At 34.6% G+C, this 15,711-nt stretch overlaps 5 protein-coding genes across 10 annotated transcripts; 3 read left to right on the top strand and 2 right to left on the bottom strand.

Moving 5' to 3' along the window:
* The first annotated feature begins 222 nt into the window (after positions 1–222).
* LOC149922736 (46 kDa FK506-binding nuclear protein-like) lies at positions 223–2,874 on the top strand. The gene is made up of 10 exons (XM_090163391.1): positions 223–474; positions 582–671; positions 730–1,062; positions 1,119–1,433; positions 1,493–1,806; positions 1,933–1,986; positions 2,046–2,156; positions 2,229–2,334; positions 2,402–2,422; positions 2,669–2,874. The coding sequence occupies exons 1-10, from the start codon at positions 465–467 to the stop codon at positions 2,794–2,796; spliced, it is 1,482 nt and encodes a 493-aa protein (XP_090019517.1). The 5' UTR covers positions 223–464; the 3' UTR covers positions 2,797–2,874.
* A 360-nt stretch (positions 2,875–3,234) lies between these two features.
* On the bottom strand, positions 3,235–8,385 carry Iru (E3 ubiquitin-protein ligase Iruka). 2 transcript variants are annotated; one of them, XM_090163919.1, is made up of 8 exons: positions 8,238–8,385; positions 7,805–7,872; positions 7,681–7,729; positions 7,384–7,610; positions 7,230–7,304; positions 6,992–7,158; positions 4,531–4,646; positions 3,235–4,460 (listed from the first exon to the last, which is right to left on the bottom strand). In XM_090163919.1, exons 1-8 carry the CDS (start codon positions 8,319–8,321, stop codon positions 4,185–4,187), a joined length of 1,062 nt encoding a protein of 353 aa, XP_090020045.1. In that variant the 5' UTR covers positions 8,322–8,385; the 3' UTR covers positions 3,235–4,184. The 2 variants fall into 2 exon arrangements, with proteins under 2 accessions (XP_090020045.1, XP_090020046.1); XM_090163920.1 differs by having other exon boundaries at positions 7,402–7,610.
* Positions 8,386–8,411: 26 nt separating this feature from the next.
* On the top strand, positions 8,412–9,086 carry LOC149922734 (uncharacterized). Of its 3 annotated transcripts, none has more exons than XM_090163923.1 (3): positions 8,412–8,579; positions 8,703–8,884; positions 8,942–9,086. In XM_090163923.1, the coding sequence occupies exons 2-3, from the start codon at positions 8,741–8,743 to the stop codon at positions 9,023–9,025; spliced, it is 228 nt and encodes a 75-aa protein (XP_090020049.1). In that variant the 5' UTR covers positions 8,412–8,579; positions 8,703–8,740; the 3' UTR covers positions 9,026–9,086. The 3 variants fall into 3 exon arrangements, with proteins under 3 accessions (XP_090020049.1, XP_090020050.1, XP_090020048.1); XM_090163924.1 differs by having other exon boundaries at positions 8,412–8,609; XM_090163922.1 differs by lacking the exon at positions 8,412–8,579 and having other exon boundaries at positions 8,622–8,884.
* Positions 9,087–9,711: 625 nt separating this feature from the next.
* On the bottom strand, positions 9,712–11,250 carry SF2 (splicing factor 2). Of its 2 annotated transcripts, XR_016477396.1 has the most exons (5): positions 10,972–11,249; positions 10,734–10,897; positions 10,358–10,530; positions 10,002–10,288; positions 9,712–9,795 (listed from the first exon to the last, which is right to left on the bottom strand). XR_016477396.1 is itself a non-coding variant. In XM_090163921.1 (4 exons), exons 1-4 carry the CDS (start codon positions 11,139–11,141, stop codon positions 10,109–10,111), a joined length of 687 nt encoding a protein of 228 aa, XP_090020047.1. In that variant the 5' UTR covers positions 11,142–11,250; the 3' UTR covers positions 9,712–10,108. The 2 variants fall into 2 exon arrangements, 1 of the variants encoding a protein (XP_090020047.1); XM_090163921.1 differs by having other exon boundaries at positions 9,712–10,288; positions 10,972–11,250.
* Positions 11,251–11,433: 183 nt separating this feature from the next.
* LOC149922732 (dynein light chain 1, cytoplasmic) lies at positions 11,434–12,320 on the top strand. Of its 2 annotated transcripts, none has more exons than XM_090163926.1 (2): positions 11,434–11,655; positions 11,847–12,320. In XM_090163926.1, exon 2 carries the CDS (start codon positions 11,862–11,864, stop codon positions 12,129–12,131), a length of 270 nt encoding a protein of 89 aa, XP_090020052.1. In that variant the 5' UTR covers positions 11,434–11,655; positions 11,847–11,861; the 3' UTR covers positions 12,132–12,320. The 2 variants fall into 2 exon arrangements, with proteins under 2 accessions (XP_090020052.1, XP_090020051.1); XM_090163925.1 differs by having other exon boundaries at positions 11,437–11,651.
* Positions 12,321–15,711: the final 3,391 nt, after the last annotated feature.

The following is a 15,711-nucleotide window of genomic DNA, read 5'->3' as shown; positions in this document are numbered from 1 at the left end:
ACGACTATTCCTCCAATCAAATTGGCAATACAAATTTCGTCACTGTAATGTTATTGGCTATAAAAAGACTCATAAAAAAATGTACAATGGTCAATGTTGGTGTTTATTAAATATTTCATTATATATTATTTATTAAAAAATAATAAATTGCTATTTTTAGATACAAATATATATTTTTGAAATAATTAAGCTTGAAAAAAAGCGTTTAGGAGTTCACCACTAGACGGCTTTCAAAAGTGTATACCTCGCTCCCGTTTTCCGTTTTTAATCTTTACACATGGCATATCTAACTTTAGAAGTTTAGAAGCGTGAAGACCGGCTATAAAGACGTATTCTGAAATGTGCTTTGTGCATTGATCATTCCCGTCCATTGTTCATTAATCATTTGTGGATCATTTTAAGATTTGTAGTTTAACCTTTAGAAATTAGTACCTTCTAATTGAAGGTGTTTAATTCGTATAAAAATGTTTTGGGGTAAGTATTCTATTGTTTAAAGAAAGCATCCAAGCCTTTGTTATCCATTCTATGGCTAGTGGAGGCCCTAACCACGTGGTCTTTACTTAATGGTTTTAACTTGTTAGGTGTAACGATAGAAAATGGCAAGAAATATTCTCAAATTGTTGAAGCCTCTTATCATTTGTCAATGGCAGCGCTTGAACCAACAAATAAGAGTAAATTTTGATACAAACTACAAGTTCTGACCAATGTTCAAGTACTTTACTTTTTCAGATTCTAAGGAAGGGAATAAATTTGTTTCGGTGATGTTAGAACACATGAAAACTGAATTCCTCCTGTGCACATTGGAACACAATAAAAAATTACAATGTAAATTAGACTTGGTTTTTCAAGAGGGTGAAGAAGTTACATTTTACCTGAATGGAGAGGGCACTGTCCATCTGACGGGTTACCTAGTGGGGTCTCTAGACTCTGAGGAAGAGAGTGATGAGGAGGCTGAAGAATTAGTTCCTAAAAAGTCTCCTAATAAAGCAAAAGCTGAAGGAAATAAAGATTCGGATTCTGATGATGATGAGGAGGATAATGATTGGGCCCCTGTTATGATGAGTAAGTCCAAATTTCTCTATTAATTTTCCCTTTTTGATTTTATTATAATATTATAGATGCTTCAGGAAAAAGGCCCTTAAACGGTGTTAGTAATAATAGTGCCAAAAAGTTGAAGAGTGATGCCTCACCTGAAAAGAAATCTGGAAACCAACAATTACAGTCAAAAAAACATCAGTCTTTATTTAAAAACCAAGAAGAGGACTCATCTGATGATGATGATGATGATGATGATGATGACGACGACGACGATGACGACGATCTTGATGTGGATGAAGATGATGTGTCTGGAGAAAGCCTACAAATGTCCTCTGATGACGATGATGAAGATGATGTTGAGGAAGAAAGTGAGCAGTGGGGTCTTAAGGCCTTCCGTAAGTTTTAGATTTTCATTTCTATTAGATTTATATTTAAATGGTCATTACTTTTAAAGCTGGCATTCAAAACAAGAAAAATGCAGGTCTCACTCCAGGTCCTAGCCAGAAGAAAAATAAGCAAGGTCAGTTAGATCAGTCCAAAGGACAACAAACTCCCCAGAGTGGAAAACTTAACCAGAAAAAGAAGACTCCCCAGAGTGGTAAAGGTGATCAGAACCAAAAAACTCCACAGTCTGGCAAAGGCAACCAAAAGACTCCACAAACTGTAAAGAAAAACCAGAACCAAACTCCAAACCAGAATACTTCAGCCAAGAAAGGCAGTGGTGATAATTCCTTCAACCAGACTCCAGGTGGAAAGAAACAGAAAAAGGTTATTAAATTGTTCAATCATTAGCCGTCATTTTTTTAAAGAGTAACTATAAATTGTTCTGTTCGACATTGTTTTAAAAATGAATAAATTTTCATTCTTTTTAAAATATTATTGTATCGTTATTAGCAAGGGGAGGAACAAACTCCTAACCAATCAAATAAAAATCAGTCAAACAAAAACGTAAGATTGTAAACTTCATTAAAAAACGTTTTGCTTAATATTACTTATATTAAAAACAGGAAGGTCAATCTCCGAAATCACCAGGTGGGAAAACTAAAAAATTACAAGGAGGAGTACAAGTGGAAGAGGTTTTAGAAGGAAAGGGACCTGTAGCTAAACCTGGAAAATATGTAACTTAAAAAAAAACTTTCCTCAACTTTTGTGATATGTAGTTCATTTAACTAAAACATTTAATTTACTAGGTTCATGTTTATTACACTGGAAAGTTAACAAACAATAAAGAGTTTGACAGTTTAACAAAAGGAAAACCCTTCGGCTTTCGTTTAGGCAAAGGAGAAGTTATTAAAGGTACTGACTTTTTTGAGATTTGTTAATGCAAAAGAGCAAATAAATAATAATTCTTTTGTTAATTTAGGTTGGGATTTAGCTTTAGATGGTGAGTGAAACTAACTTATCTGCATGCTAAATAATTTTTGTAAATGTCAAAATTAACACAAGGCATGTGATAATTTGTTTTGAGTTGCATTTTTATGCATAGAGGTGTTTACCTTTTTGGATATGACACCACTCCAATGACATCAGTAATTGCTTAGCCCAACTAAACACTTATGGAATTCAATTTCAGACTTACAATTGTGATTGGTAATTAGTTAATAGTATCTTAATTTTGGCTGTTCTTTAGGTATGAAAGTTGGTGGAAAAAGAAAAATCGTCATTCCTCCTCACATGGCCTATGGTAATAAGAGTCAGGGTCCCATTCCAGCGAACAGCACATTGCAATTTGAAGTTGAACTTAAAGCTGTCAACTAAATTTACTATTTTCAATGGTCAATTGTATTGGAATATTGAATGACCTTAGATGTGTTCAATTTTAATAAAAAAAACAAACCATATATTGTAGATTTGTCAATTACTGTTAAAACTTAAAAATTAGCAATTAGATAAGTTCTGCCGGTGTAAGAAAACCAGTGGGAATAGATTCATGATCTTGTTTCTTACTGTCTAGATAAGTACAAATTGAGTCATTGCTCAGTTTTTCAAATTATAACTGTAGGGAAAAGAAAAATGCATTATAAATAATTAAAAGCAACACCAATTTTATAGAAACCAATTATTTACCAATTGACTCTCGTTTTAAAGAGTACCCTTGATTATGAGAAATGCAAGCTGTGTGATCTAAGAAAAAAACCAAAAAATTAAGATAAACCTAATGGCAAAAACAGTTATTAGGAACAAATTAAAATGGTCTAACAATTTTGGTTCTAATTTTAATTTTTTTTAAAGAGTTGCATTGACAACCCATAAATATAACTACACATCCCTTGAACGCAAGTAAAAAAAATTATAATCATATCACTTTTCTCGTACTTAAAAAGTAGCTCAGTAAGTGGAGCTTTTAGCTTAAATAAGGGTTTTCTTCCCGGTAAATGACTGTACATGACAATTTTTTTTAGTCGTTTTACACTGAAACATTTCAGTACCTACTATTTAAATAATCCACTCACTAATAACGGCTCTCATTTAAGCGAATTTTGTTCAGTTTTCAAGTAAAATTATACACCAGAAACTCTAAAAATTAACGTTTCTCCTTCTTACGCACTGAAACGTTAAGCAAAAAGTTACTGGAGAGTAAAACACAAACAAATTTTCTCATACACTAAACATTTGAAATCACGTAACTTTTTTGAACTTTCATAAATTTAATTAGAAAGCTATCAATTGTAGTTTGCTAAAAAAATATTGTATAATAGTTTACTTATTTTCCCCCAAAATTTTGTTTAAAAAAAAAGTAAAATTAAAAATTTATCAAAAATTCAAACAAGGCGAAAGTTATAATCGTATTGAAATACACAAATACATGGCTCTATTAAACTATTTAACATATAACAAGTGTACTTCAGTCCTTGTTTATTATTTTTTACCGAGGGGAAAAATAAAGTCCAATTTGCTTAACAACTTGAAAATATGTTTTTATCAAGGGCCAAAAATAATCGAACATTTTGTTTTTTTGCAGTCTAAGAATAAAATATTCAGACTATGTAGGCTGCATTTTAGGTTAGGTAATTGCGTTTTTGAATTTTTTTTGTTTTGAAATTGATATAATATGTACAAGTGAGAAGCTTTTTAAGTCTGAGCACGAAAAAGGGGTAGAAAGAGAGGCCTGGATTTTTTATCGATAATTAGGCGAGTCAAAAAGATCATTCAAATTCATTAAATATATCGTAGTTTGGTGTTATAGGATGACTGGCTGACGAGGAAGAAGAACTAGAGGACCCCGCGCTTGTTTCCGAAGAATTATTTTCACTGTGACTGCTGGATGCTTCGGATGAGCTTGACCGACTGCTTCCTGTGCTACTCGTGCCAGGCATATCTAAACCCGTTCCAACGGCGCCAACTAAACCACCTCCGTAAGTCTGAGAATTCAAAGACTGGTTTTCATGAAGTAGTTTTCTACATATAGGACATGTTCCATGCTGGAAGAGGGAAAAAAATCAATAATTCTGTTATTCAGTCTCATAATGTAGAAATGTGTTGTACGCTTACCAATTCCAACCATGGAATAATGCAGTCCCTGTGAAAGTGGTGTTGGCAAGCCAGCCTTTTCACAGGCTCTAATACCCTGAAATCCTCCATGCATACTGTACATTGTAAAACTTTATCTAAGAAAATAAATATTAGCAAAATATTCAAAAATTTAATTAAATCAAGAATAATAAGGGCTGTTGCTCAAGCTATGCCAATATAAGCTTGTTCTCTTCATCTTTTTGTTGGCTGATTTCCAAGATGGAAAATAGATTGAAAAATGAATGTTAAGGTTTTCTAAAGGTTTAAAACTTTCACCACTTGAGGCCTCGCATTATTTATTGCGACACACACAAACTCAACCACCTATTTCATAAGTATAGAGGGGGCCCTATATTCCAATTTTGCATTGGAGGTCAATTTGTCTAGCTACATCCCTGCTTCTAACCCAAGCTCTCTTCACTAAAATTACATTATTTACATAATAACTGATGAGATAAAAAAATGAAGACAGTTCTAGCATAAGTGACATATAACAATAAGTATGTCAATTATAAAAAATTAACAACGAACTGATTTTCAGAGCTATTGCGCAATCTAAATCTAGGTTTAGTTCTCAGCACAGATCCCCCTAGTGTGTAAATATGCCCAAGGCGAAATATACTACTACCAAGGATGATAACATGCTACTTAATTCGAGTGCAAGTCCTGAGTCGGAGCTTGGCGAGAATGTCGGTGTCGAAAAAAGGTTTGGTCAGGATATTAGCATTAAAACAATACGAAGTGTCATACTATGTGTTATTATGTTACTTATAGTTCTCGTGGGTGCAAATTTCCCACCAAATCATGGAAAAATACACCACAACATGTACAATAATTTAAAGCACTAACAGTCTATATAAATCCCCTTCAACAAAAGAATTAAATTGTTAGTTAAATCAAAGTTCTGACCAAGACAAACTTTATCTATGAAATTTTTTAAAAGTTCTTTAACAATTCATTTTTGTGATAAAACATAACTATAATTCTATACATTATAGTTTTTAAAAAATTTCATTTTCTCTAGTTACAATTTTTCTTTCTATAATGTTTAGTCCACCGAGATTTGAACCTGTTTTCATTCTATTAGCCAAGACTTGCACTCTAGCTACAATGGTCATGTTGCAAATTGCATTTACAATGGCTTTATAATATAAAGTTATTGTAAATGCAATATATAGTATATATTTGTTTCTAATACAAATATTAAGACCCTTGATTCTACAGTTTAATGAGTTTATGGCAAAGGGGCATGTTTTGAGCCAATATCATTTCACTAATTGTATATTGGGAAACTTATCTTGTAAGAGATATATTACATACTTATGTTTTATGTATTGAAGAAAGAAGCTTATTACTAGGGCTGTGGGAGTACTCGATCAGCATCGAGTACACGACAATTTTTGATTTCAGATACTCGAATAAGCCACCTATAAAACCTGCCAAATTGTTTTTCTTGCTGACAATATTCAGGTAATCGACCACTAGTCGGGTACTCAACAATTATCTCTTTGTGATAACCAGGCGCCTGGGTAGAAAAACAGGGGAAATAAATCCAAACGAACATCCCTTTCAATGACCTTAAGTGATTGGCTGGCTGGATTTGTATACAAGTTTTTTTATTTTTGGTAGCTCTGAGTTCTCTCCGCCATGTGTGTCTGAGTAATATTCTTTAGTTTAGCGTTTTGTTAATTATTTTTATCTTTTTTAACTTCTTAGTTGTTACCTAACATCCATTTAAGTAGTAACTAGTAGGCTATTTTAAATTTTTCTTAATTACTCGACTACCCGAATAGAACTCGTCGATTAATCAAGTACCCGAACGATTTTTCTAACTACTTGAGTACTCAAGTACCCGAACGGGTTTTTCTGACTACTTGAACAAGGAAAATTTGGAAATAATCGAATACTCGACTCAATCAAAACATTACCCGACTCGACTACCCGATGAAAAATTTATTTATACTCGAAACCCGACTAGATAGCATAAAACCACTACTCACACAGCCCTACTTATTACACATCGTTGAAGCAATCATATTGATTTCTTCTCTGCCCAAATTGTAGATATTACCATAAGTCTATAATATTGTGGTATAAGTATTAAGTATATCTCTTAGAGGAATATCTGACTTAAGGGAATATAACCTCTTGCCTTTGATTTAAGAAATGTTTGGCGCCACTGTCAGGGTAATTTGAAAAATTGAAGGGGTCTTCCATAAAGATTGCTTTGCAGGTTATATTCCCTTTAAAGAGTTCTTCAAAGTGTAATGTCACTAGAGAAGGTCTAGCAAAGCAATGATAGAATCAACATGAGATAGGAAAGTAAGTAGACAGAAAATGCCTACAAATCCCTTTATAAAGTGTGTTGGATATAAAGCTCAGGAAAAATATTATAGACATCTTATTGTTAAAGAATTGTTATACTTATGTTATTACTAACCAACTTGTTCTTTAGATATTTCTACAGTAGGAATTTCTTCAATTTTGTCTTTAGGTAAAGGAGGTGGCCCAGTACCATCCAACTGATTCAATAGCTGAGAGATAACAGCATCTAAGCCACCGCGTCCCCAAGCGTAATCCCCTGGATTTCCATGAAGATTTAAAAATCTAAATCAACCGTATTATTAAAAAAAAATTAGTTTCTGAAAATATTTCGGAAAATAAATTAGTAATCCTACATAGGAAATCCCGAAAATGCCCTAAATCCGGCACCCCTATTTTCAGCTACTGATGCAAGCAATTGCTGTAAGCCCCTAAAAAGTTAAAAGTTAGGTGTTATCTATACATAATATAGAGGAGATACTAAACTAAAGAATTGGTCAAAATTCGAACCCTTCGACATCAGTAAACCTCATTTCTCCTCGTGGCTGTCTTGAATTTCGAGGATGCGTTCTACTACGCCTTCTCATGTGCCTCAGGAAAGCGTTATTTGTGGGCTGTGCGCCTTCCATTGGCTCGTGAGAAGTTTCAGCCTGCCTATTGTCACTACTGTCAAAGGACTGCTGTCTGTTTTCCACATCTTCACGTCTGAATATATCTTGCATAAATTCGCTCCAAAGCTAATTAGAATAATGGTAATATTACACATTAGATAGGATGCGCATTTTTATAATTTTAGTTGTTGCATACTTCAGCAAATTGTATGGATGGTTCAATGTTCTCTTCATCCGATTCTTCTCTGCTTAAACAGTTCAAGATTAATAGTTAACTTTCATCACAATGAATGAATGGAGTTTCAGCTACTATAACAAACCTAGCATCGGCATTGTTTTGCGCGAGCTCCTCAATGAAACCTGACTGGCATCTGGGGCATGTATAATCCTGATACAGGAAAACATTATCACTGAGTAACAATTACAATTAATATATTCCAATGAGACTAAAGTTTATGCAAGCGCGATTAACATTAAACATTCCCTTCCATAAATATTACATAACAGTGCTAAAGGAGTTTTTTGGGTGTAAATGGTTGTGACACACATTATTTTATTGAAACATTCCCCTAATAGTTTTACTTGAAATTAGTCGGGCATATACCCAAAGATGATATTGAGTATCAAAAGTTCAACAAATCTTATCTGTTCAGATAACTGTGCGTAAGCCTATAGGTAAATATGAAGGCCGCTAGCCAAGGCCTGTTTGAATAGTTTTAAGTGTTTTATAATTATAAAATCAAAATAACTTACTGGTAAAACTGGACTTATTTCTAGAGAACACTTATGGCAAAAAAATCGTAGATTTGGAGGTAATTCAACTGCAGCTTCCGCCATATGTAAATTTGTTAGGATAGAAAACTATCAATACTTATAATTTTAATAGTGGCAGCAGAAAAAACCTAGGAATATTTTGATTCCGGGACCTCGGTTGTCCGGAAGACGTCGCTTGATAAGGAAGGAGGAGAGTAAACTAACAGCGGGGCCGTTGCGACGGGACACACCAACGCGGAGTAACGAAACGGGAACACGCCTGTTATATATGAAACACTTTTCTAGCAAAAATATCGAGATATAAATATGCTACTAAGCAAGGTAACAGTTCTTGATAAATTCCGATAAACCGTAAGCTTTTCTTAGTTTCTCATCACCTCTCATTATTCACGAGGAGCCTATGAAATATCGATTTTATCATCGCCCGTTTCGTTATGGTTTCAGTTTTGTCTCTAAATATTTACACCTCGTGTCTAACGAAAATGAACAGCGTGGGAAGTGATTGCAACGAACTGAAGAAAACGTATGAAGAATGTTTTAATTCTTGGTTTTCCGATAAATTTCTAAAGGGCGATACTCAAGACACGTGCGCTCCACTATTCAAGGTTTACCAAGACTGCGTCAAAGTTAGTATTACCATAGTATTTAAGAAAAAAATATATTAACCCTTTTTAAATTGATAGAAGGCTATTGTTAAACAAAAGATTGAATTATGGGAAGTAGAGAAAGAAGTTTTAGGGACAGATAGAGAGCAGAAACCAAAATAGTTTCTTTTGGTTTCAAGCGTTCAAATATTATGAAATAAAGACAATTGTTTTAATTTAAAAAATCTGTTTATTCAAAAAAATTGAAAAAATACATCTGGAAAACATCTTGTATCTTCATACTTACTTGCCCAGAATGAAAAAGAATCTGAAACAAGAAAATTTAGAATGACCCCAACCTAGACCCCACCCTTTTCAGTTATACTCCTCCTAAGCCCAACCACTACATTTACCTGATAATCTTTAGGGATTCAAAGATTATCAGGGAGCCATACCCTAGGAGATTCCTCCAAAATATCACCGAGAGGTCCGGTTTTCTTGGGAAGACTCCAGAGTGGGCCGCAAAGAAACGAGATTCCATATCCTTATATCCCAGATAGAATTTTTTTAAGAGAATCCAAATATCCCAGCATGATCCGAGGGCAAAGCCTAGTTTGATCCTATCCACTTTAGGAAACTGACATTTTGCGCTCCTGGCCAAAATAAAGCGATCCAGGATCCAAGTCTCCAATTGTGGATAGGTCCTTAAGGGCTCCGAAAGGGGAATCCTAATGTTTTGTGCTCCTCTAGGGTGCCTTATTTCCTCCACAATAATCGTGGTAATCCCTCCTAAATTCCTGGTACGCTTTTTTTAATATTCCTCCTGTATCCTAAACCGTTTTGTGTTTCAATCTGTTCACATATCCCAGTTTTTAATTTTTTAAGCGTATTTTTTATTCCAGAGTACAGCCACGAAGTGAAAGGCTATGTCCTTCCTGAATCCACGGATTCGTCTAGACAATAAGTGCAAGTGGAAAAAAAGATGTATTAGGATAAACAAAGTTTCCTTTTAAGTCAAAAAATAAAGAGGGGTTTTTTAAAGCGAATGGCAAACAATTTGGTATGAAATGTTAAAAAAACCATTGTCACAACATATACAGATATTGATTTTAAGGATTAATTTTAAAGAGTTATTTTGGGATGCAAAAGGGGTATCAACCTTTTAAAATAAGGGGACAGTGTCCGTCTTTAGTGTCTTTTATACAGCTCCGAAAAATGAGGCTGCATCTTCCCCATTCAATAACTCCTCCACATTTAAAAAATTGTTCAATCGCGTGAAGCCGAGCTTCTGGAACGACTCCTTGACCTCGAGCGGGAACGAGTGCCACTGCGTCTAGCTGGAGAATAAGTAGGGGAGCCTCTGGATCTCCTTGGGGAATAACTTCTGCTTCTGGACTTTGAGCGACTGTTATTGTCTTCTTTAACTCTGATATAAGCTACTTCACCCTGAAAAAAATTTGCTGGACAGTTCGAACAATTCCTTTTGTTATAATATTAGACTAATAAAATGGGTACCTCGTGGGATCTGAACCTGGAATCATCAAGTTTCTTCACTGCGTATTTCATATCTTCATATCGTAGAAACTCTACAACACCAGTACCATCTTTGTAAACATCAGCGTAGCAAACATCACCAGCTTCTCTCATATGATCTTTTAAATCTTGCCAACTTCCAGTTGGTGGCAAGCCTAGTGACAAAAACGATTCAGCAAGTCTCTTATTTTTTATCAAAATTGTTTGTCTAAATTTGGCACAACTCAAGCTATATATAACATAGTTGCTTCCTATAGACACAATTTATATAGTCTCAATTCTGGCACTGGGGAACTCATGTATGTAGAACCCAGTTTGGCGAAAAGGACAGTAAAAAATATGTACGTAAGATAATTACCAGTTACTAAAACTCTGTATTGAGATCTTCTTGCGGGTGGTCCACGACCTCTTCCCCGAGGTGCTTGGGAACGTCCTGGAGCGTTACCGCGTGGAAATTCAACTCTTAACCGGTAACCATCGTAGTCATACCCATCTCTGGCGTGTACGGCATCTTCGGCATCCCTAAATACGATACAATTTTCAATTGCCATTAAAAATCGAATCATGACTCATCATGTTTTGGTGCTTAGGCCTACCTCGGGTCTTCAAATTCAACAAATGCAAATGGCGGACCTCTTCTGTTTTTGAGGTCGATAAACGTAATTTTACCGAATTTGTAAAAGAGATCTTCGATGTCTTTAGTTCTAATATCGGGTGGTAAATTACCAACATATATCCTACATTCATTATTTCTATACGAGGACATTGTAAATAACTGTAAATTAGTTGATGAAAGTCGATTAACTCCCACCACCTCACACAGAAACGATCGTAACGCCCGTTGAAAATAAAATGGCCGTACGATTAGCGACTACGAGTTTGGCAAATTTTTGGCGGCAGAAGGGCGACGCTTGAGGACTGTGACGTAATTTCTTTACAGGCTTTCACTCAGGCTCGTGATTGGTCGAGCTGTCTCAGCTTACTCTTGACCTTGGAAACCGTCATCTAGCGAGAAAAATCTGAAACGTAGAGGCATTATGGGATGCCAGAATTTGGCAGAGAGAAATTTATCTAGTCAATGAAATGTCCGTATTTTAGCGAGTGAACCAATCGCGAAGTTAGTAATTTTCCATTCTGCAATACAATTTTATCGTTCCTTCAATGATCCAAGGCGTTCCAAAGGTTCCAGACCAGCGTTACATTCTGACGGAGTTTGCTTGCTTGTGAAGTGTGCTTCCATTTCTTGAAATTGTATTTGCTGTTTTCAACTTGAAAAGTAAGTACGTAATTCCCTAAATTAAAATATTTATTAGCATTTGCTCTACAATTGTCAATGATACAAAATAATCTGTATTATAACCTTACTAACCCAATCCCTAAAAAGGCGGGAACCGTTTTTTTGTTGTAGGCCATTGTTCCATAACAGTAACCTACTGTGACTATTAATTTTTTTTAATATTGTTGGCTAAAGGTTCCTCTTTGCAAAATGTCTGATCGAAAAGCTGTAATCAAGAATGCTGATATGTCCGAAGAAATGCAACAAGATGCAGTTGACATAGCGACACAAGCGTTGGAGAAGTACAATATAGAAAAGGACATTGCGGCTTATATTAAGAAAGAGTTTGACCGAAAATACAACCCTACATGGCATTGCATAGTTGGGAGGAATTTTGGCAGCTACGTTACACATGAAACAAAACATTTTATTTACTTCTACTTGGGCCAAGTTGCAATTTTGCTCTTTAAGTCTGGTTAAACTGTTAAATTTTCTCAGGGTCTAAGCATTGACCTGTATTATACATGTATATTTTGGTACATTTTTAAAAGTGTTATATTTGCTTCCGTTTTTGCTGAAGCTAATGTTCGTTTTTATCATACTTAATTAAATGTCAGTTTGTAATAATAAGAATAATACATTTGTTTTAAATAGGTTCTTTATAAAATAGTCCCATCTCTTATTGTTAAATGTAAGATAAGTTTCTCTAACAATTTCAGGCTTAATATTGAAGTTTTAAATTTTAACTAAACTTATTTTGCCCACAAAGCACAAATTTCTAATTAATGCATAACTATGATTGTATATGAAGTCAGATGTAACAAGTCAAGTATTAAAAAAGTTCTAAGGTATCTTTAAGTGTATTTATTTTAACAGCACCTGATTAAAAGCTAACCACTAAACTAAAAATCTAAAGCTACTGTCTTGTATACCAATTAGAGTGATGCAAAAGCTATTCTATTCAAAAATTAAGAAGGAGTAATAAGCATGGAACATGTTCACTACATTCACTTGCCAGATTAAAATTAACTGGTTAATGAGAAAATCCGAGGTGTGGTAGATGATAAGTATTAGACGTTGAGAATGTTAACCACTATTCATCTAGACTCGTCTATTTTCAAGATAATTGAGAGGAACGCGGCTCTCCTCTCATTTCTGTTTCATTCTTTTTTAAACCGATAATTAATTTACCGATCTTTTTGATCAAAATTTCAACAAGACTGCCTAGCCGTACCATAAGTTGCACATCATATGTGTTAAGCTACTTCCCCAGGCATGTTCAAAATACTATACTTAATATTTTATATCTCAAGTATCGTGTAAAAACGCCATTTAGTACCATACTAATTCATTTATTGTTCTAATAATTGTACATTACACAGCCTCACTTATAGTATCATACTTATTGAAATTGTTACTTATGATTATATGTTAAACACAGCTTCATTTGGTGTCATATTTATGGGTATTGTTACTTATGATTGTACGTTAAACATACCACTCCCAACTTAATTTAGTGTCATACTTATGGATATTGTTACTTATGATCGTCCTTGAGCGTTACGTGGTATTGCTTAGGCAGATAGATAAATCTTACTTAATTAAGGGGAAACCTAATGAATGTTTAGTACGGTAAAAATCTCACTAGATGGAGATAGCGTTTCAAGCTAGAAAATAATTTTCCCTAAGCTTCAAGCTGTACAGACTTTATTGTACCGATTGATTATTTTTCAATCCGAGGTACCAAGCATCAAATTTTAATTCTTTCATATCTCCACTGCGAAGTAATTTAATTTAATTAAATTAGTTTTAACATGTTTAGAAGCTTTAAGGGAGTGTAAGAACCTAATTTATTTAGCGATATAAACATCGGGGAAATGTGATTTTAAACCGCGATATTATTATTCTTATTATTTTTTAAATAATTAAAGGTCTAAATTTGAAATGTACCCTGAACAAAATTTGATTTAAGACCTATTTATAAATTTAAAAATATCGCATCCATTTACCTTATGCCAATCTCATATAATATTGATTTAAAAATGGACCGAAAATTACTTTCTCTCTCTTTCAAATCAATTTAAAGCCTGTCTTGGCTTTGGGTCACCAAAAATGAATACCGTCTGTTCGCTGGGTCGGTGTCAGGTGACTTGGAATTTGTTGCCGGGCGACTTTGGACATGGACTGGCTCCAGGTGACTAGTTTTCGTACCGCAATGTTGGCTCTTTTTTTAAGTCTTTTAAAATATAAACTTCTCTCCCTGATACCCTTGATTGACAATCTCGACCTTTTGGCCTTAACCCGGGACTACTCAGTAACCCTGAGGGACTCTGTCTCAAAATTGGCCAACTCTCGGGTTTTGTTCTTCGGGGATGTCACGTGATTATAATTTCAGGTTAAGTTCAGTTTGGAAGATCGTAATTCTTCGGTTGATGATTGAAGTGAAATGTCTGAAGAAGCCTGTGAGGGGTGTTTCGTTGATAGGTTAGTGGTCGACTCTCAGCTTCATTTGTTGTCATACTTAAGGATATTGTTACTTATGATTGTACGCAGCAAGAGGAGCTGGGTTCGATCCCAGCTTGTGGCACTGGGTGAAAACTCGGAGCAACTCCTTCTGCGTTGAGTTTGCAAGTTCTCTCCCTGGTTTAAGGGGTTTTACCCCGAGAACTTCGGTTTCCCCTTCCATAAAAACTTGTCGAGGTTAACGGTAATAGTAAGTGTAGGGAGCAGTTGACTCGCGTGGCTTGCTACCACCCTCCTACGCATTGTAACCCGACCACCTGTTTAAAGGCTTTAAAAGTCGCTCGATGACTTAGGCCTAGGGTGGTGCCTTGGGTATTAGCCTAGCTGATTATTATTATTACTACAATTATAGAAGTTTTTAACCAAGGAATACTTGGGTTAAAAAGAAACTTCTATAATTGTAATAATTCAGAATGCCAATAATAATAAGCAGTGACTCAAGATATGTTAATAGAATACCGAAATTAATTTAGATTTTATTGGTATTATTTTCTTTGGATAAATTTTGTTGGTATATTTAAGATTCTAAATAGCGTGAATCTCTAAAAACTATACATATTTAAAATGTATTTTTATATAACTTTAACTGAAACTCTACCCAAAATTAACTAGTTTATTTTTATGGAAAAATATTTTACTTAGGATGACGGATATTCAATATTGTAATTGGTGGTTGAGAAAATTATTTTACATTTATTTTTTATGATAATATAGCTCTATTAAACTATAAATTAAATGAATAATAATACGTGTTCATTTTTAATTCAATTTGAAATCGATTATACATATATATCAATTTGAAACCCAAAACATTATAGCATTTTTCTAATATTCATTATAAATAAAAGAGGACTTGTTCAATTTTAAATTCAACTTAACTGGTTTTAGTGTATGGTGAATATTTGACATGATCAGAATTAACGTATTTTTTCAACGCTTAAACTAGGAGCAACAAACGCAAGGAGAACGCAGCTAGCCTTTAAACACGCTAACGAAGGGTTGTGTACGAATTTCATTGGACGAGCCTTTTCGCTGAACTTTTTACGGGCTGGGGGGAAGACAATTTCCGAATTTCCCCCTTCCGACGGCAGCAGGCGCTAAAGCGTCTAGCCAATGAAAAACGTACGCGAGAAAATCCACGACTTTTGACGTGTTGCGTTCTCCTTGTGTGGGGTGTTGTGTTTGTTGCTCCTAGGTTTAAAGGTGTTTGAATTTGACCTGTTTCACGCGCAAGTTTATAGATTATGATTGGTCGTATTTGCTACCACGTGTTAAATTCGGCCCTTCGAGAAACGAAGTTTTTAGAAGCCTAATGAAAGTTTAGAATATTCCCGGAGTTTTCGTTTGATAGACCATGGATAACCTCTCGGAAATTGGAAAAACCAAGTTTAGATGCCAAAACTTAAGCCCAGTTCACATTATACAATTATTTGGGCCACTTAACTGTATCCAACTAATTGTAAGCAAGAAAATTGTATAGTGTGAACAGACAAATTGTAACAATTGTTCACACTTTTTCTGTTCACACTATACAATT

The sequence above is a fragment of the Leiobunum rupestre genome, chromosome 11 (assembly GCF_980474605.1).
Source record: "Leiobunum rupestre chromosome 11, qqLeiRupe1.1.hap1, whole genome shotgun sequence".
Classification (NCBI taxonomy): Eukaryota; Metazoa; Arthropoda; class Arachnida; order Opiliones; family Sclerosomatidae; genus Leiobunum; species Leiobunum rupestre.
This window is presented reverse-complemented; position numbering and strand designations above follow the sequence as displayed.

What these genes read in the sequence shown, in the direction of transcription:
- LOC149922734 (XM_090163922.1), top strand. Translation starts at nt 8,693, where the DNA reads ATGGTTTCAGTTTTGTCTCTAAATATTTACACCTCGTGTCTAACGAAA. An exon ending in TTTACCAAGACTGCGTCAAA is followed by an intron (nt 8,885 to 8,941) that starts GTTAGTATTACC and finishes TTAAATTGATAG; the next exon opens with AAGGCTATTGTTAAACAAAA.
- LOC149922732 (XM_090163926.1), top strand. Translation starts at nt 11,862, where the DNA reads ATGTCTGATCGAAAAGCTGTAATCAAGAATGCTGATATGTCCGAAGAA.
- LOC149922736 (XM_090163391.1), top strand. An exon ending in TAGCTAAACCTGGAAAATAT is followed by an intron (nt 2,157 to 2,228) that starts GTAACTTAAAAA and finishes TTAATTTACTAG; the next exon opens with GTTCATGTTTATTACACTGG. An exon ending in TTGGGATTTAGCTTTAGATG is followed by an intron (nt 2,423 to 2,668) that starts GTGAGTGAAACT and finishes GCTGTTCTTTAG; the next exon opens with GTATGAAAGTTGGTGGAAAA.
- SF2 (XM_090163921.1), bottom strand. Translation starts at nt 11,141, where the DNA reads ATGTCCTCGTATAGAAATAATGAATGTAGGATATATGTTGGTAATTTA. An exon ending in ATACAGAGTTTTAGTAACTG is followed by an intron (nt 10,531 to 10,733) that starts GTAATTATCTTA and finishes TTTTGTCACTAG; the next exon opens with GCTTGCCACCAACTGGAAGT. An exon ending in CCAGGTTCAGATCCCACGAG is followed by an intron (nt 10,289 to 10,357) that starts GTACCCATTTTA and finishes AATTTTTTTCAG; the next exon opens with GGTGAAGTAGCTTATATCAG.
- Iru (XM_090163919.1), bottom strand. Translation starts at nt 8,321, where the DNA reads ATGGCGGAAGCTGCAGTTGAATTACCTCCAAATCTACGATTTTTTTGC. An exon ending in AAATAAGTCCAGTTTTACCA is followed by an intron (nt 7,873 to 8,237) that starts GTAAGTTATTTT and finishes TTCCTGTATCAG; the next exon opens with GATTATACATGCCCCAGATG. An exon ending in CATCCATACAATTTGCTGAA is followed by an intron (nt 7,611 to 7,680) that starts GTATGCAACAAC and finishes TATTCTAATTAG; the next exon opens with CTTTGGAGCGAATTTATGCA.